We start from the raw sequence: 25,457 nt of genomic DNA, 5'->3' as shown, positions 1-25,457 counted from the left end.
GCACGGGTTCCGCAAAAATGGGCAGGTCACTATTGTTTATATAAACGGTACTCATTCTAGAGACCAAAGCTCATCTGTGAACACATACTGTACTGTAAGACTTTTGTAAGAAACTGCAAATAATGGAATTAGACATCTATTATGTCAATTTTGAAAAAAGAGATGCTGTGGATACAACTGGACCTCAAACACCAAATCACCACCAGAATGAAAGAAAAGCTCAAAAGTGCAGTAAGTACAAAGTTTATTCTGAAGCATTGATGGTGGTGATAATGTTTGAGGAATTCGGAAATGTTGCATACAATTTCAATAATTGTTCTCTAAGAATGAGAACTCTCTAAGAACGTCAGCGTTTATATTTGAAATGTATTAAAACAATATTTTTCAGCATATGTTCTTGTTTGCATATTTTACCATAGGTTAATTTCTGTGAATTATCATTTATAAAATAGCATTCAGAAGAAAACTCTTTAAAAAGACCTTTTGAATGTTGATTTAGTAATCTTTTACCATAGAGTGAATTGTTATTTACTGATATCCGTGTGTGTTGTCTCTGTGTGTCAGGAGGAAGCAGGTGTTTGGTGTTGATGACAGTGTGTCTCGGGATCATGTGTGTTCTTCTGCTGGTCTTCATCACACTGTACATCACCATCACAGCAGAGAGAGACCTGTTAAAGAGTTACAAGAACACAGTTGAAGAGTTCAATCACACTATCAACAGCTTACAGGACAATTACACTGATCTAATGACTGAAAATGACCAACTGAAGAACAACTTCAACTCTTTGAGTCAGAAGAAACTGGAACTAGAGACCAGAGTCAATGATCTCAGTGCTGAGAAAAGCCAGTTACAGAGAAGTGTTGAAGCTTTGAGTCAGAAGAAACTGGAGTTAGAGACCAGAGTCAATGATCTCAGTGCTGAGAAAAGCCAGTTACAGAGAAGTGTTGATGCTTTGAGTCAGAAGAAACTGGAGTTAGAGACCAGAGTCAATGATCTCAGTGCTGAGAACAGTCAGTTACAGATAAGTGTTGATGCTTTGAGTAAGAAGAACCTGGAATTAGAGAATGAATTATCTAAACGAGGTTTGTGCAAATTGATGTATATGTTTATTTGCACTTTACAACACAAATACTGAGCAAAGTGTTTATATGTTTATTGAAAGGAAATGGCAATTTGTTCATATCCAATGAGCCGAAGAGCTGGTCTGAGAGCAGGAAATACTGCAGAGATGGAGGAGCTGATCTGGTCATCATCAACACTGAAGAGAAGCAGGTGAGATTGTGTGAGTGACTGTTAGTTAATGAGAGGAATCACACTTACTCCTGTTTATATTCACACAGAGGTTCATAACTGCATTAGTCAAGGAGAAAGTGTGGATTGGTTTGTCAGACTCTGAGACTGAGGGGATCATGAAATGGGTGGATAATTCACCACTGAAACAAGGGTAAGTGATAAAACACTCACACTTCATTTGTTAAGTCCTTTTAATTCTCATTAAAAAATTTGATAATCACAACCTTTATAAATTAGACTCAGGTTTTCCACACACAATCACGACCACAATAAAATAAAATAAAAAACTTACCACAAATAAATTGTATAAAATCTTCTTTCTCTTGCTTTTCTGCACTTTATCTTCTGCTCTTGTCCCAGCTAACAATTTTGTGTTCTAAGAACGTTTTCCAAACATTGGGTCTCATTCATGAAACACGAGCAGAACAAATTTTTGTGTAAATCGTGTGTAAAGTGGTTCTGGCGTAAATTTTCGGATTCATTAAAATGTTCGTATTTTCCAAATGTTAGTTGGTACGAAAGAAATCTACACCTGCTCCCAGCCACGCGTAAATAGTGCGCTAAACATCCGAACGTTTTGCTCATTAATAACTAAGGCTGCATTTTAATTCACCTTAATCGGGTCATATTTACACAGAATTTTGAAAAAATATTATATATAGTAATTACGTACGGTTTTTCTTTTTACTTCTGGGACTGTTTGATTAACAGATGAAACGCCATTAACTGCATCTGTAATATGCGGCCAGGCTTGCTTTTCTTTAGGACCTGATACACCACTATGTACACAGCAAAATCCCCAGTGTTAAATTAACACTGAGAGTGTGGATTATATAAACTCTGAGCAGAGTGTTAAATGAACACTGAAGCAGTGTTAAAGTTAATGAGATAATTAAGTGAATAATTGAGTGATGATTGAGCATTATTGAAGACACCTGATGTTAACAAGCAGAATCTCTGCAGGAGAAAACCGTAATTGGTAAGTCACCATTGTGATGATCAGTGTTTGGTTTAGTTGGGCTCTTGACCCTTAAATCATTAACTTTAGATTTTGTTTGAGTTATAACAGCAAGATGAAAAAATAGAAAAGGTGATCTGATGGTGTTGGTTGTGTTTTAACATAATCATTAATTGACCTGAATTGCTGAACTCATCAAGAGCATAAATTCTGAGTTAAATTTACCTTATGGATTTTAGCAGCACAGTCACTTTAGAACATACCATTTTTAGCCTTTTCAATGAAATCCAAATGATCAAATAAAAAAAAAAAATCCAAGAAATATTTTATGTAGGCACACACAGACATCAAGAATTAGCGTATAAATCTCAGCAATGGTGACAAACAGATCACCTCTGAACATAAGCTCATTATTTATTCATGCAGCAATGCATGATGGGAGCCATGAATTAATTTTGATTGGTGGCACCCAGAATGCACTGCCACATGCTTTATAATTGTCACCATTGTTGAGATTCATAGGCTAATTATTCATGTCTGTGTGTCTTAAAAAAAACATTGTAAAAAAATGTAAAACTTATAAGAAATTATTTTGAATACATTGTAAACGTTAAAAGTATTATGCTGTACAAGGTGACTGCTGCTATAATTAATAAAGTAAACCTAACTCAGAAATCAGGCTCTATATGAGTTCAGTGATTCAGGTCAAATGATTGTGAAATAATGATTATGTTAAAACACAACCATCACCATCAGATCACCTTTTCTATTTGTTCATCTGGCTGTTATAACTCATGTACTGCAGCCAAACAAAATATAAAGTTAAAGAATTAAGGGTCAAGAGCCCAACTAAAGCAAACACTGATCACCATAATGGTGACTTAAAATTCCGGTTTTCTCCTTCTGTGATTCTGCTTGTTAACATCAGGTGTCTTCAATAATGCTCAATCATCACTCAATTATTCACTTAATTATCTTATTAACTGTAACACTGCTTCAGTGTTAATTTAACACTCTGCTCAGAGTTTATATAATTCACACTTTTCAGTGTTAATTTAACACTGGGGATTTTGCTGTGTAGCCTACGCTTGAAAATAAAATGTGGTGTTTTGAATGAACTCTTGATAATAAAACTTCGATTTCTGAATATGAGAATTTTTTTCTTTTTCATTCGCTTTTGAGAAGACATGTTGAAATCCTTCATTTGGTGTCATAATATGATGCCCATATATAGTTGTCAGTCGGATTAAATGGGCGGGATTTATGGTAATTGAGAATGAGCATGCACACGCGTCCCATTTACGACTGATTGGAATTCATTAACACACACACACACACACACATTTCACTATCACATCTGACGTTTACGAAGTATTTGTGAATCAGGAGATGAGTTTTCGGGAAGGTCTCTTTACGCGCAAATCACTCTCATATTTACTCGTATATTTACCAATGTTTCATGAATGAGACCCATTGTGTTTTGGTTATGGAAACTTTAAAATGTCCAGTCTTATTTATGTTAGAGTATATTTATTTAAGTTTATGTTTATTTATGTATATTTTGTTTTGTTTTTGATGTTCCTAAAACATTCTTTCAACTTAAGTTTTATTAACTACTTAACATACCAGGGAAAATTGATTTGCAACATTCTAAAGAACATTCAAATTTCCAGTTCCCTTAATGTTAAAGAGCCCCTATTATGCAATTTTAAAGTTTACTAATGTTGTTTTGGAGTCTCTTACAACAGGTTTACATGCATCAAACGTCAAAAAACTGTTTAATTTTCTCATAATAATACATATCACCACATTTTCAATGATTCTCAAACAACTCGTCAGATGAATCAATCTCTCTAAATCCCTCCTTTCTGCGAGCTACTCTGCTCTGATTGGTCAGACAGCTCAGTCTGTTGTGATTGGTTAACCGCGTACAGCGCGTCGAAAACAAAAACGCCCATTGCCATAACAACATCAGCTTTTCTTGTCCTGAGGCTTCCCACACCGCAAACGAAACAATTACGATTCTAAATGAACAATGACGTAAATTTTACCATATCAATCAGAGTGCAAGTCTGATGATGAAACTCTGGAAGAACTATTCATTCAACCCGAACCTCCATCGCAAGGACAACTCGAGCAGGACATTTCTCAGTGATACCAAAGTCCTTTTAGGCAAGTCATGTCACTCGGCCGCCATCTTAGCAACACCTCCAGGCCGCTATTTCGACTAACAAGACCAGGCTCCTATCTAAATGAATGGGCAGAGAGTCAGAACTGCACTTTCACTGGTCACCGGGACATAAAAACTGCATGTATAGAATCAGCAGTAAAATATGATAAAAATCGCTGAAAAAAGTGAAATGCATGGCTAGAAAAAAAAAATGGTTAGAACATAATTAGAAAAAAAAATGCCCCTGGAAATCAATGGCCCTGGGGTCAAATATTGGCTCTTAATGGGAAAGTTAATGTCGGCCGGTGATATTCCATAAAAAAATATATAAGCAAATTTAAACATATGACATTTACTATTAAACCAATATAATTGCATCACACTTGCAAATGTACCTTCAAATATTTTATCTTCAACATTTTTCGTATAATTATTATATTAAGAAGAATTCCACAGTTTTATAAACATAAATACATGCTATAATAAATTATATGTATATTATTAATATTACGATATAAATGTATAAAAAAGGTAATAATTTTTGAGGTAAATAAATAAGTTTGAGACCAATGTAAACGTATTTTTTCTGTTTGGTATTGTAACTTGACTTCGACTTGACCCTTTAGCAGGACTCGCTTGACTTGTTTGAAATGAACCACTGACTTGACTTGACTTGACTACTTGGTTGTACACTAATTCTGCAGCCAGAGGTACTACCTAATACAACTATCAAGGTTCAAGAGGCCAAAACACTGATCAGCACAATGGTGGCTTCAAATGTTTGTTCCTCTTTCCTTTAGTGATTTAAACATTAACTTCAGTTGTCAATACTAGTGATCACACTGAGCGCTGTTAATGAAACACAGGGGATTTTCCAGTGTACTGTCCCACTTTAAGCCGGAAATGTATTGAAAGGACATTCGAAGAATGTTGTTCAAAGAATGTTTTCTGCCAAATGTGAACATTCATCAAATACTAATGACAATTTCATGAACATTGTATTGAAAGTTTTTTATTCTAACACTTGCATAAACTTTACAGAAATTTAAGAGAAAAGTTAGGAACAATAATGGGACAGGCTACAAAACTTCCCCACGTTCCAAGGATGTTCTTTTAAAAGAGCAACACAACCTTATTCATCTGAAGTTTGTTGTCATTCTAATGTTTAAAGGATGTTCCAAGATTTATGTTCTAAGAACGTTTTCTCCCAACATTATGAGAACATTTAAAAAACCTTCTACAAACAATGTATAAATAATGTTTTTGTGTGAACCTTTTGAGAACATTATTAATGGCCAGATAACGCTGAAGAAACACTCTATTAACGTTTCTGGAATAATGTTTGTTCATAACTTTGACAGTACGTTAACCATATCTCATTCTCTGTTAGCTGGGGTGATGCTGTGAATATTGTTGGCTATTTTATGATGAATAGCTTGTTAAGCTCCTCATTTGTTGTTTGCTGAATGGATAAAAACTTTCATTGAACATCTGGGGTTCTGAATAACTGAAAATCTGAAACACTTTATTCAGGTTTTGGTACAGCGGTGAGCCGAATAACAAAGGTGGAAATGAGGACTGTATTGAACTGAATCCTGGAAGAGGCCCTGTGAACAACTGGAATGACGAGCAATGCTCTGATAAGAGAAAATCTATTTGTGAGAAATAAGTTTCATCCAGTCTTATGCTTTTGCTTCTGTGATTGATGATCTATGAATCATTCTTATTGTGAATGTATAATTTCTGATTGAGGTTTCTTTTTTTTTTAAACTGCCATCTGATCTTCATATGAATTTGTTCATGTAAAATGTTCATGATTTTCTCATTGCTATAATAAATTCACAACATCCTGTTTCTCACGATGTGAATGAAGGTGATCTGGGACACCAAACCTCTGATGTGTTCATGACTATTATTCTGATATTGAGAGTCTGTGAAACTGCTTTTGAGTCGTATTGCTTTGACTTTGAATAAAATGGTCAATAACCATTATTATTATTAAAGTAAACTGTATTTTGTTTTTATTTCATATTTCATTCTTGTGTATCTGTTTATTGTTCATTCTTTCAAACAGAGATGTGTAGTCCAGGGGTCAGAAAGTAAAAGTTTATTGAACTCATCAGCTGATTTCACTAATTAGTGGCTGAAAAACTGCTAATTTGCAAATCCAGGTGATTGGAACAAAATACTGAGGAGGACTTTTACTTTCTGAACCTGGACTTTACACCTTTGCATAGCAATGCCACATGTCAGCCAAGAGCATGGGCGGCGCTAGGGAGGGGCTAGCAGGTGCTTCAGCACCCCCAAGAAAGACCAAAGCACCCCGATAGCACCCCCAAAATAATGTCTGGAAATTGGAATCAATTATATTCAAATATATGTAATTTCGAGATATTAAGTCGTTATTTCAATATCTCTGTATTTCGACATAATAACGGACGGCTAATTTTTGTCCCGCCAAAGCCTTTTTTGATCGGTGAGTGATGTAGAATGACTGCTGCGCTTGACAGGGCGCATCACGAGCAGAGAGAGAGAGAGCTCCGGCCGCGCGCACTCTCACTTCAAACACTTCTCGCGCATATTAATCAAAATCAATTGACACGATAGTAAAAGGTCGGAAGACCGCAGTTTCACGTGGAGCATTTGGAGATTTGTTCTCCTGAATTACCGCGGTGTGTGAATTGTGCTAAAAAAAAAACACGTTGCCTAGCTTATCGTCTCTAAAAAGCGTTCCGCCCATTCAGCTGACCTAAACCACATTTCAATAAACGAAAAAACCTATCCAGTGATATGTTTTCTGTATTGACGCAAATCTTGTGCGATGTCCTAAACTGCCGAGATAATCACACAAGCGTGCCGTAGACGTCCTGACACGTCCGATACGCAAACGAATTACGCATTTTAACAATTCACTTTAGTTGAAACAACTGAGGCTACATGTCCAACACTGAACTCCCGAGACCTCTGAATCGGTGTATAAAAAATCGGTAATTAGATTAGTTAACATTTACTATTAATTAACTGCACTTCAGCATTGTTAATGTTAATTGTTTCAATATTTAGAGAGTCAGACAGTTTAAATATGTGTGTTGTAGCCATTAAATAAGCGCATTTAATTTCATTTTTGTTAAAATATTATAATGTGTTTTTTTTTGTGTGGTTTTTTTTACATCTATGCTGATTATGAAAATTAAACAGCATGAGTAAGATGCGCGATATATCGGAAGATATGATGGGTCATTTTCACCACTAAATTTACATTTAGTCATTTATTTTAGCAGACGCTTTTATCCAAAGCGACTCAACTGAGGACTAAACCAAGCGAGTCATCGTGAAAAGGCAAAAACAACGCAAGAAGTGCTCAAAATACCAAGTTCGGACATTGCTCGGAGTAGCATAAGCCAGACAAGAGGATTTAAAGGAAAAGGATTTTTATTTTTTATGTTAAGTAGCTATAAATTAAGTTTTGTTTTGTAGAAAGCCTTTTTTAAAGTGAATTTCGTTTTGTATAAATTGTATCTTAATTTTAATACATTTTTCATCAACCAATTGACTGGGTATAATAGCCTAAATAAGAAGCAAATATATAGCAGACAATATGATAAAGATAAGGAGGCGCGGGCGCGATTGCATTGACATGAACTGGAGCACATCTCATCATAAATTTTGCTCATTTAAATAATAGTGTGTGTGTGTGTGTGTATATATATATATATATAGGCTAATTGCGCAGCTCCCCCTATCAATGATCTAGCACCCCCTCAGCACCTGCGTTAAAAATTATCTGGCGCCGCCCCTGGCCAAGAGTAAAGAAATAAACCAGAACTGGTCCTTATCTGAGCCACACAATCTGTGTATATTAAATACGAAGTCATTTCAGCCTTAATAAGCCTGTTAACAAGCAGAATCACTGAAGGAAAGAAGAGAACAGAAAAAGAGACGATCAGAAACACAAGAACTACAACTGACTTCATTCTATATGGGGAGGCTGCAGACCTGGAGCCGGTAGATACACCTCAGGCAGTTTTACGCCCCTGTTGTTCCTGATGTGTCCAGTAGGGGATATACTGCGAAATAACATCATTAAATCGACACTTACACATTAATAACCCGTCCATAGACTTGATAATTTTGTGTTTTTTGTTAATTTAAATATAAACGTTACAGTGTAGATCTACACGGATTAAATTTTCTGTAGATATTCAGTTGGGCTTCACTCTCTTCACTCAACCTACAGAAGACTATTTGTTTATGTGAATTGAAAAATTAAAAATACACAAAGTTGGATCAACTATGTGTTATGACAGGTGATGCTATGACCTACTGCAGTTATAGGCCTATTCACTGTAGGTTTTTATATACAGGAGACTGAGTGAAATATGTTTTTGTGAATTTATATAAAGTCACATTTAGATATTAACCATATTTAGCCCATTAGACACACAGTACCGTGTAATAATATGGATCCTCAATGAAATATCTGCTGTACTATTATATTGGTCATCATACAGCTACAAAACAGTGTCCTACACAGCATTTTATATGAAGACAAACATAATTTATCCCTTTTCTAAAATTCAAAGGGCAATTTAGAAGAAAGAGACAATATTGTTGTTCACAAAAATAATATTTATTAACACCATTTATGAATTATGATGACTCCCCTATGGTTTGCCACTCTGTTTTAACTATTTTTCTATCCTCCTGTCAAAGGGCTCCCGCTCACTGATAAAAAAAAAATTTAAACATTAAAAAAAGTTAAAAAGGACATCCATGGTGAATTTGATCTTGTCACTGTGTGTGTGTGTGTGTGTGCTACCCAGAAGAGATGTCAGGTAAGTGAAGATCAGGAGCAAATTGATGCAATCCACAAAGTTCAACGGCAAAAGCAATTGTTGGTGGAACAATAGTGGAAAAAGTGTCAAGCCAGTTTGATTTCTGACCCCTGGACTATACACCTCTGATACAGATCCACCGCTGGCCTATCATTGGGAAAGTTAGTAGCTAGTGGCTATAGTAAAGTGACTTGCTACGACAAATCATTAGTCCTATTTTTGGACCTTCTGGCCCGCCATAAATTGTTAGCTTAAATTGTTAAACATAATTGTACTGATTCAGTGAATCAGTCTATTTCATGATGATTATAAAACCTTCAACAGCTAATCATCACCTTATCTCATTGCACTTTATAAAGCTTTCTTTGCTCCTGCAAATGTGTTTGACAAACACACTGTTACAGCAGCCGTAATAGTTAAACCTCTGTTAATTCTCAATAAATAAAGTTAGTTCCTAACTTTTCTCTTACATTTCTGTAAAGTTTATGCAAGTGTTAGAATAAAAAACTTTCAAAACAATGTTCATGAAATCACTATACATTGTCATTAGTACTTGATGAATGTTCACATTTGGCAGAAAACATTCTTTGAACAACATTCTTCGAATGTCCTTTAAATAATAAGGATCAATACATTTCTGGCTTAAAGTGGGACGCCACACTGGAAAATCCCCTGTGTTTCATTAACAGCGCTCAGTGTGGTCATTAGTATTGACACCTAAAGTTAATGTTTAAATCATTAAAGGAAAGAGGAACACACATTTGAAGCCACCATTGTGCTGATCAGTGTTTTGGGCTCTTGAACCTTGATAATTTTAAGGCTGCAGTATCAGTTTGTACAGAAACACGATAAGGGTAATATGAAATAAACATAAGACAATAGGACATCAGATTATGATGACTGTATATTAATGGTGACTTCATCAGGAAGTGGATTGACTCACTGATTCTTTATCAATGCAAAAATACCTGTAATTGATTAAACAAAATAAGAAATATCAAGGGTCAAGAGCCTGATTAGAGCAAATAGTGTATTTTCAAACTAAATGTTTTCAACCAAACATCAACATCTAAACCTCTATTCTCAATAAAAACTTCTGTAGACGTCTGACAGAAATAAAGTGAGTCTGGTTAGTAATAAGTGAAGCTGGTAATGCTGTTTGTGGAGTTGTTTAATCCTCCTCTGCTGAGATCTTCACAGATTTAATGTCTTCTTTTCTCTTCAGTGGAGTTCATCTAAGGCTGTGTCTGAAGTCAGTTGTAGTTCTTGTATTTCTGCTCGTCTGTTCTCTTCAGAGGTGTAAAGTCCAGGTTCAGAAAGTAAAAGTCCTCCTCTTTTGTTCCAATCACCTGGATTTGCTAATTAGCAGTTTTTCAGACAGGAGACAGAACTAATTAGTGAAATCAGCTGACTGAGTTTATGGGTGGAATAAACATATGGCAGGACTTTTACTTTCTGACCCATGGACTATACACGTCTGTTCTGACCATTAGAAAGTGAATTAATGACCAACTACTACTTGAAGGAACTGAAGGACCATCACTGCCATACAGAAGCACTTCTACGAGTGAATCAGGTGACACAATAACCAAAGCTGTCCAGCAGGGGGCGACAGACAGGCTGTGAAAATACAACAGCTAAACTTCATGATTGTCACGTGGGGTTTCAGGCAGGAAGACGAAGACGGACAGATCCAGTTCAGAAAACTCAAAGTTTAATCTCAATACTCCAGACAGGCAATGGCAATGAAGGAGCAAGGTGAAGGAACAGGTACAACGGGCAAGCACAAACGAGATAACTAAGGGTACACAGCTGATCTAGATGAACTAATAATGACAGTGACCATATGGATTGCACAAGGAAAACAGGAACTGAAGAAATGCAAACTAAAAGTCCATGCACTAAACAGAACATAGTGGTGACAATGATGAAGATGAACAGAAAAATACATACTCTAAAAAAATATTTAAACTTGAAAAGAAAATTATTTTTCTTTAGAGAGTTTCATCTCAGTGATGTTGTTCTTTTAAGGAGAAGGAGAGACAGAGACATTTCTGACACTGTGTGTTAAAAAACAAAGGTGTTAACCACACAAAGTCCATCAGTCTAAAAATATTGTTATAGCAAGCAGTCATTTGGTTGCTATTGATCTGATGAGCTACAACACGGTAAGCCAAACACACTCTTACTTAAATGAAAACTGATGATGATTGTTGAAACAGGAAGTTAGGCAGATACATGTTTTGGTCTGTTTTAATGCACATAAACTAAAAGCAGCAAAAAAAAAAAAAAAAAAAAAAAGATGTATCATTTGTTGCATTATTTGACAGAGCAGCATCACTCTCACCCCATTCTTTCCAGATGTGGATTATGGACATGATCTCTGCCATACAGATGGAAAGACTCAGACTTTTGAGAACTGATCATATTGAAGAGTTTTCTGCTGCTTGGGGTTCATTTCTTGGACATTTGAATAAGTTAACCACACAGTTGGCTCAGGGTTTAAGGTGCATATCCCTTCTGGGTACCTTGACTGTTACACAGCTTTTAACTATTGCACTTTTATATTTGGGTCCAATTATGTTTTTTTTTTTTTTTTTTTTTTTTTGTGTGTGTGTGTGTGTGTGTGTAGTCTGAGCCAGTGTTGTTTGTTCTGTGTTGTTAACTTGAAAAATCCTTAAAATAAATCTTGCGGAGCTCCTCCGAAAAAACCTTAAATGAGTTGGGTCAGAAAGTAAAAGTCCTGCCATATGTTTATTCCACCCATAAACTCAGTCAGCTGATTTCACTAATTAGATCTTTCTCCTGGCTGAAAAACTGATAATTAGCAAATCCAGGTGATTGGAACAAAATACTGAGAAAGACTTTTACTTTCTGAACCTGCACTTTACACCTCTGAACGAGTCACAGTATTCTTGCCCATTGTCCCACATGGCCGTTCCCCATTCTCTGGCTTGGCCGACCAGGAGTGTGATGGCGAAGGCCACTTTGGATCATTCTGTGGAAAAACAGAAGGGCTTGAGTTAGGCTCACCGGAGTATGGAGCAGAGCGAGGTTCGGCACGACGGGGAACGGCCACATCAGTGTCGGGAGAAGGCGGTACAGTTGGAGCCACGGGAGCGTTGGTCTGGAACTTCTCAAGCCGTTCTGTGAGCTCTGCAAGCTGGAGAGACGTCTTAGAGAATGTGTGGCGAGAGGCTGTGAGTTCCTCCTGCTGCCGTCCCAGAAGGATGCCTTGCTCCATGAGGACTCGGTGTATGTCTCCTCTGCTGAATCAATGTTGTGTTCATTAGATCCTGACAGATACCTGAACAGAGGACTCAAATGCAGAGTGACCAAAGTTTATTAGAAAACTTCATGAAATCGGCATCAACATGAAGTGACGTGCGTTAAGAATATATGGGAATTGGAGGTCCAGTGCTGTCCTTATAACAACAGCGGACACACAGGCTGTGGACCTCCCCAGATGCAGTGCACAACGGGAGTGAACGACCTGCTGAGAAACTCCTTGTCTAAGCGTCCTGGGCACAGTAGCAAACAAAAGGTAAGACACAAGAAACACACACGGAAGAGTCCAGAGAACACATGAGACGGAACACAAATGATCTACTGACAACATGGGTCAGACACATTTCATTTACATTTACATGTAATCATTTAGCAGACACTTTTATCCAAAGCGACTTACAAATGAGGAGAGCAATAGAAGCAATTAGACCAACAAGAGGGCAACGATATGTAAGTGCTGTAACAAGTCTCAGTTAGTCTAGCACAGTACACATAGCAAGTGTTTGTTTTTTTGTTAATCTCGAATTAAGATAAGCAGGTCATTCCACCAGCTGGGAACAGTCCAGGAAAAGGTCAGTGAGAGTGATTTTGTGCTTCTTTGGGATGGCACCACGAGGCGTCGTTCAGTTGCAAGCTTCTGGAGGGCCATGAGTCTGAACTAGCGAGCTTAGGTATATTGGTGCAGAGCCAGTGGTTGTCTTGTAGCAAACATCAGTGCCTTAAATTTGATGCAAGCGGCTATTGGCAGAGAGATTTGCCAATAGCCGAGATTTGACGTGTACAGTGAAGACCACCCTCGCTGCTACATTCTGGATCAGTTGTAAAGGCTTGATAGTACATGATGGAAGGCCCACTAAGAGAGCATTACAATAGTCCAGTCTGGAGAGAACAAGAGCTTGGACAAGGAGTTGTGTGGCCTGCTCTGATAGGAAGAGTCTAATCTTCCTAATGTTGTATAAAGCAAATCTTAAGGACCAAGCCGTTGTAGCAATATGGTCTGTGAAACTTAACTGATCATCAATCACAACTCTAAGCTTCCTGGCTGTCCTGGAAGGAGTTATGGTTGACAAACCTAGCTGTATAGAGAAGTTGTGATGAAGTGTTGGGTTGGCTGAGGCCACAAGCAGTTTTTGTCTTAGCAAGGTTGAGATGAAGGTAATGGTCCTTCATCCAGCAAATGTCAGTCACACAGGCTGAGATGCGAGCAGCTACTGTTAGATCCTCAGGTTGGAATGAGAGGTAGAGTTGTGTGTCTTTATTATAACAGTGATAGGACAAGTCATGTTTCTGGATGACAGATCCCAGTGATGACATGTAAATGGAGAGGAGAAGTGGTCCAAGCACTGAGCCCTGAGGCACCCCAGTTGGTAGATGTTGTGACTTTGACATCTCACCCCTCCAAGACACCCTGAAGAGGTATGACTTAATCCACTGGAGTTCAGTTCCTGAGATGCCCATCTTAATGAGGGTTTACGGGAGGATCTGGTGGTTAACTGTGTCAAAAGACAAGATGTTGAAATTGTTTGATATTGCAATATTGCATATTCTAAACAATCTTTCAGACAGTTCCGAACTTCAGTGGGAATGGAAAAGAAGCATGGTGTGGATCTAGGAGCTACATATCAAAATTCAAAAGCCTGTCAAGTTTTTATACAACACATCGCTGGGACGATGAAAGACGAGCTCCATGACCTGATTACAAAGAAGCCATTCTACTGCTCTTTGTTATTTGATGGGACCACAGACAAAGCAACATTGGAGAAAGAGCTGATCAGCATCAAGGTTATTGAGAATGGGACACCAAGAATAAGGCTGCTAGGGTAAGTAGCACCCATGTACTTGATTTGTGTCAATTTATGCACCTGGCTTTTGCATTATTGGTTTTAGTATATTTTGGATTTATAGATAATATAAATTGTTTATCAAATAACGCAGTCGTTTCTCATTTCACCCAAAGCCAACAGATATGACTCAATTTAAATGACTTAAGGTAAATAAATGTTTTCTTTTATGTATGTTTTTCTTTCAGAATTGTAGAGCCGGACACCTTTGATGCTCGTGGGATATTTAATGCTATATTGCAGAAATGTCAGGAAAACCAGCTCAACCTTAGCAGCTGTCTGACTGCAACAGCCAGTGGAGCCAGTGTCAACTTTGGCAAAAAAAACTGGTGTCCTTACACAACTCCAGGAGCAGTTAGCCCCATGGATGATAAGGGTTCATTGCATCGCTCACAGGCTTGAGCTCTGTTTGAAGGATGCTTTCAAAGACATCAGATTCAGGCACTTTCTTCTGTTTCTGCATCATCAACACAAAGGTCCAGTTTGGCCTGTTTTAAGAGTGTTTGAGTGCTCACAGAATCCTCATGTTGGCTTTTGAAGCTGATGATATGTTGAATGTACAATACAAAAAGACAGTAGTGTGAGTCTGCTGGGTATTTTTAAGTTGGTTGAAAGTTTGTATTCTTGTTGAAGGCCAGTGTTACCCTTGTTAGCAGCATAAAAAACTAAAAAATGCTACTCATTCTGAAGATCACAGCTCATATCTGTAGACGTACTGTCCGACATAAGAGCAAAATCAAAATATTAAATGCAGAGTGATTGAATGATTATTGCTGTTGTTGATTATTCACGTTGATTATGATTTCATCAAAGGCTGTGGCTAGAAGTCAGTTGTAGTTATTGTGTTTTTCTTTCCTTCAGTGATTCATGGTGAGATCAAATTGTTGACTTGGTATGGTCACGTTGAGACTCGCGTGAAATGCATACCTGTCAACACTCCCGTTTTTCTCGGGTTTCTCCTGTTTTTTAGCCCTATCTCCCGGACCCCTCCCGGTTTGTTATTTTTCCCGGGAAACTCCCGTAATTTGCATGGCCCAAACTCCTTTATAAATAATCGGACCAATATGTTTGTCTAATGTTGACCAGTTGCCAGATTGTATTAAATGCATTATATTACACAATCCACAGACCATTTACAATTTCAACCTGTTTGTCACCTCAACCTGGCAATGAAACTGAAGTACAGTTTGTAACGCGTTGCTTCAGGAAGATTAGGGATAGCTCACAACTGAAGTTATTGCATGCAGAGGCCAGACAGACACAAGGAGGCGATTGGCATCTCACAACTCGCATTTTATTCCCAAATCGAACTCGTGTAGCCTAACTGTATGTCACACGTTCTACCGTCCACATCGTTATTTAATAAACAAAATAAGATAAAAATTAGCATCAAACAGAAATTACCCGCATACATGGGGTGTTCGTATAGACAGTAAAAGAGGTGTTCGAGGCCCAAGGCACATACAATACAATACTGCCGACAGTTCAACAGGGAGCGCACAGCTCTTAAAGGGGCCACACCTTATTTCCAGTCGTTACAAGTTGTACATTTCTGTACAACATTATGATGTCCGTCTCAATGCAGCTTCAAAGTCTAGACACGATCCTAGCCGAGAAATAAGGGTCTCATACACACACACACACACACACACACACACACACACACAAATGTTTAGCCACAAATGCACCCACTTAACTCTGAGATGCGCCACGCATTGCGTCATCACGTTGGAAAAGTCACGCGTACGTCATCTATCTAAGTTATTTGTTTGTGTACTCCGGTTCAAAAATAGCCTGACGTCGTCATACTCAGATTCTAGTCAGAATGTGAGTCTGAATCTGCTCCATTGGGCTGTGATTATGGGGCGTTTCAACCGAACCAGGAAAGAAAATGCCTGTACACTCAATTGGATTGACAAATGCCTTGAACGCGGTTCTCGGTTCCTCTTTTAAAATGAATGCACTGTCTACATCTTCCATAACGGACGCGGCGGCTGAAACATCTCAGTTCTCCAGAGGCAGCCATTCTGTGTTGTAAACAAATTCAACCCAAGCGCTCATTGGTGACGTGGATGATTACGTTACTGTTGATCATCTGTCCATCATCGTATAAAACCCGCCCTGATAATTTGATTGGTCCGAACAGCTTTTGTTCGACTGGCATCTAGGCTAGTTCAAAAAGGCAGGGAAGGGCGAAAAACTCCATTTCATTTTCTCCTCCAACTCCACAATCGTCCGACATCTTTTTTTAAATTTATTTTTATTATTATTTATTTTTTCGTTTTCGTTTTTTTTTTCCTGCCTTTTGATTCAATGACACATAACGTTCAGGTCCAACGCATTCTCATCCCAAGGCGTCATATACTGACGCTTTTGCCAAAGCGTCTACATCCGACGCACATGGCACCCTTTAGCGTCAATATAACACGCTTCGGTTATGGGTAGCTTTAGGTCTGGGGTAGTGTTAGGGTTAGACCACTAGGAGGCGCCATATATCCGTGTCTCCTTACAATTGCTATATATGTCAGAGGACACACACCTCTGGAGCAACTAGGGGTTAAGTGTCTTGCTCAGGGACACATTGGTGTCTCACAGTGGATTCGAATCCAGGTCTCTCACACCACAGGCATGTGCCTTATCCACTGCACCATCACCACCCCACCGATACATTGGTATGATCCTTGAAATAAAGCAACATAATTTTTAATAACCTAACAAAGACAATAAAAAAACACCTCCGAAGAGCATGATGCACTACTATTTTTTATCTTGTCATCTTTGTAATGTTTTTATCTTGGTTTCATGTTTGGAATTTTTTCTTTTTATCTTGGTTTCATGTTTGGAATTTTTTTTATCTTGATGTTAGGTTTGAAAGATGCTAACGTGACATGAACTAGATTTAGCAGATAAAAAAGAATTTTCACTTTAGCTTCAAAATAGAGACCGTCGCAGGACAGATTTGTTTTTGTTATCTTCTCACGCTCCCGCCCACAACATTCATGTTTTGTCCCACTCCCGCCTGCAAAAGCCCACATTAAAGTATAGATTTTTTTTCTATACCTCCATGAAATACTTTCAAGTTAGCCTACGTGTCACCACCATACACATCAACATAAATGCTCCCGATAAATTATTTTAACAGCTGTGGTTGCCAGTATTTTACCGTAAAAAATATGGTGCCAACATTTTATGTTTCACAGGATTTAAATTTACAAAAAAAAAAAAAAAAAAAAAAATGTGAAAAGAAAGAAAACTGTGTAATTTATGGACAAAAAAATATGTCAGCTTGGTTGCCAGCATTTTACCGTAAAAATGATGGTAGCAACCTTACTTTGGACTTAAAATTACAGCAAAAAAACAAACAAAAAAACATCAGCAGGACTTAAATATGTGGTAAAACACATCAGCTGTGGTTCCCAGTACTTTACCATAAAAAAATACAGTAGCAAGATTTTAGTTTTCACAGGCCAACCCTTATATGTCATTAACCAATAAAAATAATAATTCAGTTTAACTAACATATTCAAATCTATAAATCTATCTATTCAAATAATATATTAAAGGTGCACAGTGTCATACACACAACTACAAAACACCATCATGGTGACACACACGAGACTCCAAAATAATGCCATAAACAATATGTGTTCAATCATACAGTAGTATAAGCATACAGGGAGTTTTAGAGTGAAAATGAAATCCAGAGATTTATCTGTGTCTGATCTAACAAAAACACTTCCTGCATTGGTACTATTTAAAAACACAGCTCACATCTTACAGACCACACCTCATCTGTGAACACAGACTGTACTGTACTTTACTGTAAGACTGTAAGTTTGAACTAGTGATGGATTCAAAGCCCTTTTTTCCAAGCAGCGATATTAATAACAAATGGAGATTTCCGACACCGAGTTGCTACGGGGATGAAGGAAAAGATCAAAAGCAAAGTAAGCAGAAAGTTTTTTTTTGATGCAGAGACGGTGTTGCTAATGTTTGAGCGGATGAGAAATGTTACGTAAAGTTTAAATCATTGTTTTCTCTATAAAAACTGTAATTGTTACTGGTTTTATATGAAATGTTCCACATTTTAGCGAACAGGAATTCCAGATATGTGTCATTATAAAAGAAAAATTAAAAATAAATCTTATCTAACAAAACCCTGATTACTTACAACGGTTGATTTGAAACATAGTGTGTGTGTTGTCTCTGTGTGTCAGGAGGAAGCAGGTGTTTGGTGTGGACGACAGTGTGTCTCGGGCTCATTTGTGTTCTTCTGCTGGTCTTCACCACACTGTACATCAACATCAGTTACAAGAACACAGTTGAAGAGTTCATTCACACTATCAACAGCTTACAGGACAAGGACACTGATCTATTGACTGAAAAAGACCAACTGAAGAACAACTTCAACTCTTTGAGTCAGAAGAAACTGGAGTTAGAGACTGAACTAAATAAGTTATCTACACAAGGTTTGTACAAATGGATCTATATGTTTATTTGCACTTTACAACACAAATAATGAGCAACATTTTTCCTGTTTATTGAAAGAAAAGGACAGGTTTTTCATATCCAGTGAGGAGAAGAGCTGGTCTGAGTGCAGGCAGTTCTGCAGAGATCGAGGAGCTGATCTGATCATTATCAACACTGAAGAGAAGCAGGTGAGATTGTGTGAGTGTGTGTTTATCACTGAGAGGAATCACACTTACTCCTGTTTTTATTCACACACAGAGGTTCATAACTGCATTAGTCAAGGAGGATATGTTTTTTGGTGCGTGGATTGGTTTGTCTGATTCTGAGACTGAGGGGATCATGAAATGGGTGGATAATTCACCACTGAAACAAGGGTAAGTGATAAAACACTCACAGAGAAACACTTCGGATGCATTTGTTAAATACTTTTTAATTCTATTTCAATTCTGTTTTGGTTATGGAAACGTTAATATGTCCAGTTTTAGATGTTGATGTTTGGCTGAAAATGTTTCATCTTAACCCCGTTATCAGCGTTTGCTTTAGTTGGTCTCTTGACCTTGACATTCCTTGATTTCTTCCAGCAATTGCAGGTATTTGTTGAAGAAAAACTCTATTACCGTTACTAGAAGAATGTTTGTTCATAACTTTAAGAGAACTTTGCCAGAACGTTAGCCAATGTTATGAGATTGTTCCCTGTTAGCTGGGGTGATGCTGTGAATATTGTTGGCTCTTTTATGATGAATAGCTTGTTAAGCTCCTCATTTGTTGTTTGCTGAATGGATAAAAACTTTCATTGAACATCTGGGGTTCTGAACAACTAAAATTTTCTGACACATTTTATTCAGGTTTTTTGATAGCGGTGAGCCAAATAACCTTGGAGATGAGGACTGTACTGAAGTGGATCCTGGAAGAGGCCCTGTGAACAACTGGAATGATGCGCCGTGCTTTATGGGGAAGAAATGTATTTGTGAGAAATAAGCTTCTATTATTTTAGTGAATCATTCTTATAATGAATGTATTTCTGATTGTGGTTTCTGTCTTTTAAAAAAGCTGCCATCTGATCTTCATATAAATTTGTTAAAAGGAAAATGTAAAATTGTCATTATTTTCTCATTGCTGTAATAAACTCAAACATCCTGAAAAAAGGCTGTTCTTGTAACATATGAAATATGGTTTTCGAAAGACAAGTTGCGGTCTAGTATAACAACCAGGTCTTTTACTGTAGTGGATAAAGTAACAGGACATCCTTCTAAATTAAAGTTGTATTGTAAGAGATTTTGTGGGCAGTTTTTTGGACCAATAAGTAATACCTCAGTTTTATCTGAATAGCAGGAAATTACGCATCATCCAGCATTTTATATCTTTAAGACACTGTCAAATTTGATAAGTTAGTGTTTTCATCTGGTCGTGATGAAATATATAATTGAGTGTCATCAGCATAACAGTGGAAATTAATTCCATGTTTTCTTATAATATTACCAAGTGGCAGCATATATATTGAGAATAGCAGAGGGCCTAACACCGATCCTTGCGGCACTTCATAGTCTACTGACGTTATCTTCGATTTTTCCCCATTTAAACAGACAAAATGGTAACGGTCCGATAAGTACGATCTGAACCAGCTTAATGCCTGTCCCTGGACACCGGTGTAGTTTTGTTGTCGATCCAAGAGTATTTTATGATCTATAGTGTCGAACGCAGCACTAAGATTGAGTAGAACTAGTATTGAGATACAGCTACGCATGTTCAAGAGAGAAACTCGTAACTTAGAGCGTAAATAGAAACAAACTAATTTAGAGGTCTTTAAAATCACGTGGAAAGACAGAATGTCACGTTACAAAAAGGCTCTAAAAGCAGCCAGGAGAGATTTAGAGGTCAGCCAGGGCAGCCAGGGCAGAGCATCTCCGCAAACTAATAGAAAACAACCAAAATAATCCAAGGTTCTTATTTAACACCATTGCTAGACTAACAAATAAACAGACATCACCTGAACAAAATATTCCGTTACCGTATAGCTGTAATGATTTTATGAATTTCTTCACTGAGAAAATAGAAAGCATCAGAAACACAATTGTAAACTATCTTTTATGGTGTCTTATGATTCAGCCTCAATTATCGCCCCTCAAGAACAAGTACGCTTTACAACTATAGGACAGGAAGAGCTAAATAAACTTATCATTGCATCTAAACCAACAACATGTTTATTAGATCCAATACCCACTAAACTACTGAAAGAAGTGTTACCTGTAGTGGAAGAGCCTCTCAATATTATTGACTCGTCTTTATTTTTAGGTCATGTTCCAAGAATATTCAAGCTGGCAGTAATAAAACCTTTAAGAAACCGCAATTAGATCCAAATAACTTAACAAATTACAGACCCATTTCAAATCTTCCATTCATGTCAAAAATACTAGAAAAAGTTGTGTCCGCTCATTTGTGCTCTTTCTTGCAGATATCTATGAAAATTTTCAGTCAGGATTCAGACCGCATCATAGCACAGAAACTGCGCTAGTTAAAATTACAAATGATTTACTTTTAGCTTCTGACCAAGACTAGGGATAAACTTGAGTACACTTGCTGCGAGAACACGGGAATCCTGGAACCAGAGAAGTATGAGGAACCGGGTGAGTCACACGCATCAATAGACGAGACTGAGGCCTTGTCCACACGTACGCGGCTATTTTTATAACCTGGAAGTTTTTCCTACAGCAAATCCCGTCCACACATGCTCGGTCTCCGTCTACATGAAAACGTAAAAACACGCTATCAAGCGCGATCAAGAGCATGCCACGCCAGCAGGCGGCGATATAACCTTTAACCGTAAAAAACCTTTCACTGTCTACACAACACTGTAACCGGCGTTTCTGAAAATCCTCACCCTGGCAGGGGTTTTCAAAAATGTTCAGTTTCAGTGCGTTTTCGTGTGGACGAACCGCGTAAAAAAAAGTCACGGTTATAAAAATTCCCGTGTCCGTGTGGACAGGGAATAAGGCTTAAATCATGTGTGCGAGTTCGTGATGCGGTGCAGGTGGTGAGTAATCAGTATACAGGGGATGATGAGCGTGACCAGGTGTGCCTAGTTGACGCCGGTTGGGGTGTGTCTGTGACAGATCTCTCATGAAGATGAAAGGGGTTTGTGAGAAATAGGTTTCATCCCATATCATGTTTTTATGGAATCATTCTTATTTTTATCATAACATTTCTGTTTGAGGTTCCTATCTTTTAAAACCGTCTGCTACTTTATTTTTATTTAAACTTGTATCAATTTAATTTCACAATTTTATACAACATAAAAAATCACAAATTGAAATTAATAAAAGAAAACTGTCAAAAAAATGTATTGCTTTCTTTAATAAACGTATAACATCAGTGGGGTGAACTGGGTAATACGTGACAGTGGCTAATGTGGCACACCAAATCTCTGATGTGTTCATGTCTTGCTCCATCACAAGCAGCTCATGTCAATATGATCTTATTCTAGCTTTCATCATGAGCCAGTAAACTACAGATGCAGTGTCCCAGATTGCAAATAATTCACTGTATTGTGCTGATTTTGAATGTCGAATTGCTTTCTCTTTAAATGGTCAATAGTATATAAATATAATACAATGGTCACTAACCATTATTATTATTAATGGATTTTTTTATTTATTTCATATTTTGTTCTTACATTTACTTCATTGTACCTGACGTGTGATTATGGCGAGAGATTTCCTCCAGCGAAATGTAGCAGAAAGACATTGTATTCCACTTAAGTAATCATAGAGAAAGAGAAACCTCAGATCCAACTGACAAGGTGTGAAGGAATGGTACAACGGGCAAGCATATACGAGATAACTACTCGGTTACTATCGTAACCTCAGTTCCCTGAGAGAGGGAACGAGTATTGCGTAGCTATACGCAGTGGGGAAACTCCTTTTCCTCGATTTACTGAAACCTATATGTAAAACGCATTTGCAGCTGCACAGCTAGCACACTGAGCGTCTGGCACGCTCATTGTCTGTGCTGCCGCAACTGCACAACCAATGGCGCGGGCGACTCTGACATACAGCCAATGAGCTAGCTCAACGTCAGAGCCCGTCAAGGGGGTGTGGTTTAGCCTATAAAAGACCCCCGAATTCGCCATTATAGCAGGTTTATACGACTGAAGCGACAACTTCACCCGTTACTAAGTGCGGCCGGCTACGCAATACTCGTTCCCTCTCTCAGGGAACTGAGGTTACGATAGTAACCGAGTAGTTCCCTTTCGAACGGTCACTTCGTATTGCGTAGCTATACGCAGTGGGGACGCCCTGTAAAACGCCGCACCCTTAGTAACTGGTTGCACTGCAACTCAGGCCCCCTGAGCTAACAGAACAAGCCAGAACCCAATATAAGAATATATATATATAACAGACCAGACACTGTCAGGCCTGAATAATATATAAGAGTCAGTAACAACCAACAGAATATACTAACAAACCCCGACACTGTCAGGATTATTAGTACAATTCATAACCAGCCTAAGCGGGTTTTATATATGTATGTATGTGATTATGCACAGTAATTTTTTGTAGACAAGACCAGACAGCATCGAGTCTTAATCATACTGAAAGAACCTTCGCCTGCAGGGAAGGCACCTATTATTATAGAACTTCATAAATGTGGAAGGCGAGGACCAGCCGGCCGCCTCACAAATATCTTGAATGGGAAACCCAGATGACCAAGCCCATGACGAGGCCATGCCTCTAGTCGAATGGGCCCTGACACCTATAGGGCAAACCTGACCCACTGAAGTATAAGCCATAGAAATGGCATCCACTATCCATCTAGACAGTCTTTGTTTGGTAACTGGACCACCCTTAGATCGGCCACCAAAGCAGACAAACAGCTGTTCTGACTGTCTAAAAGACGCAGAACGCTCCAGATAGACTCTCAGCGCCCTGACAGGGCAGAGAAGATTAACCTCCCCATCCTCGGCAGAAGGGGGAAGGGCTAATAGCGTGATAACTTGCGCTCTAAACGGCGTTGAGAGCACCTTGGGTACGTAACCATGCCTGGGTTTGAGAATGACTCTGGAGTCATCCGCTCCAAACTCCAAACATGCCGGACTCACAGAAAGGGCCTGCAGATCTCCCACTCGCTTGATAGATGCCAATGCCAACAGGAGAGCAGTCTTGAGCGAGAGTGGTTTTAGACCCACCGACCGGAGCGGTTCAAAAGGCGGCCCCTTCAGGGCCCTGAGGACCGTGGAGAGGTCCCAGGGAGGTACTGATGGGGGCCTGGAGGGGTTAATTCTCCTAGCGCCCTTCAAAAATCTTACTACCAGGTCATTTCTTCCCAGTGATTGACCAGCCACCAACGCATGATGCGCTGCGATGGCTGCCACATAAACTTTGAGCGTGGACGGGGTGCGGCCCGCGTCCAGTAGCTCCTGCAGGAAGGAGAGTACCACCGATACCTCACATGACTCTGGGTCAACTCGATTTTTCGAGCACCAGCTGGAAAAACCCGACCACTTCAAAGCATACAGACGCCTAGTAGACGGGGCCCTTGCTTCAGAGATAGTGCCTAAGACCTTGTCAGGAAGGCCCCCGGGTACCCGTTTAGGGGCCACACATGGAGGGCCCATAAATCGGGTCGGGGGTGCCATATCGTCCCTTTGGCCTGTGTGAGGAGGTCCCTCCTCATTGGAACGGGCCAGGGGACCGTGTCTGACAGCTGAACCAGCTCCGGAAACCATGGTCTGGATTTCCAGAGAGGAGCCACCAGAAGGACTGGGCATCCGCTCTCCCTGACCCGTTCGATGACTTGTGGGACCATCGAGATGGGGGGGAAAGCATAAAGGGGGCGGTTGGGCCAGGGATGGGCCAGCGCGTCCCCGTTCTTCGAGAAAAACACCCTGCAGTGGGTGTTGGCTCTCGAGGCGAAAAGGTCGATTTCGGCCTCGCCGAATCTCTCCCATATCAGACTGACCGTCTGAGGGTTCAGAGACCACTCGCTTAGGGGAGTGTTGCCCCGTGAGAGCATATCCGCGCCCAGATTTTGGACGCCCGGGATGTGCGCTGCTCTCAGGGAGCTCAGGTTGGCCTGTGCCCATAGGAGGAGGTCCCTCGCCATAGCATACAGGTTGCCCGACCTGATGCCACCCTGGCGATTTATGTAGGCCACCACTGACATGTTGTCCGTACGGACCAGGACATGGTGACCCCTGAGGTTTAACAGAAATGCTTTCAGGGCCAAACCAACTGCTTTCATTTCCAGACAGTTGATATGTAAGCTCTGCTCCGTGCTCGACCAGAGGCCGGAGGCAGGCTTGCCCTCGTGCAGCGCTCCCCAACCCAGGTTGGATGCGTCTGTAAAAACCACCTTCCTCCTGGAAACTACCCCCATGATCACCCCCTTGTGGTACCAGTCCTGAGCCCGCCAGGGAATCAGTGCTCTTAAACACTCGTGATTCACCATAATGCGCAGGCTGCCTGACTGCCATGCATGGGTTGGCACACGGCGTTTCAGCCAGTGCTGCAGCGGGCGCATGCGCAGTAATCCCATGTGGAGTACTGATGATGCGGCTGCCATTAGACCAAGCAGTTTCTGAAACCTCTTCAGAGGCGCGTGCTCG

At 39.2% G+C, this 25,457-nt stretch overlaps 1 protein-coding gene across 1 annotated transcript; it reads left to right on the top strand.

Moving 5' to 3' along the window:
- The first annotated feature begins 88 nt into the window (after positions 1 to 88).
- LOC130105862 (CD209 antigen-like protein C) lies at positions 89 to 19,834 on the top strand. Its single transcript, XM_056272062.1, has 6 exons — positions 89 to 231; positions 565 to 670; positions 18,695 to 18,855; positions 18,935 to 19,044; positions 19,115 to 19,230; positions 19,702 to 19,834. Exons 1-6 carry the CDS (start codon positions 123 to 125, stop codon positions 19,832 to 19,834), a joined length of 735 nt encoding a protein of 244 aa, XP_056128037.1. The 5' UTR covers positions 89 to 122.
- Positions 19,835 to 25,457: the final 5,623 nt, after the last annotated feature.

This window comes from Rhinichthys klamathensis, unplaced genomic scaffold (assembly GCF_029890125.1).
Source record: "Rhinichthys klamathensis goyatoka isolate OS25496 unplaced genomic scaffold, OSU_Roscu_1.1 h1tg000330l_1, whole genome shotgun sequence".
In the NCBI taxonomy this organism is placed as follows: domain Eukaryota; kingdom Metazoa; phylum Chordata; class Actinopteri; order Cypriniformes; family Leuciscidae; genus Rhinichthys; species Rhinichthys klamathensis.
The sequence above is the reverse complement of the archived record's forward strand: the minus strand, read 5'-3'. Positions and strand labels throughout refer to the sequence as shown.

Excerpts from the sequence above, each read along its gene's own strand:
- LOC130105862 (XM_056272062.1), top strand. The coding sequence starts at position 123 with ATGGAATTAGACATCTATTATGTCAATTTTGAAAAAAGAGATGCTGTG. Across the intron at positions 18,856-18,934 it reads AAATAAGTTATCTACACAAG|AAAAGGACAGGTTTTTCATA; the intron begins GTTTGTACAAAT and ends GTTTATTGAAAG. Across the intron at positions 19,045-19,114 it reads TCAACACTGAAGAGAAGCAG|AGGTTCATAACTGCATTAGT; the intron begins GTGAGATTGTGT and ends ATTCACACACAG.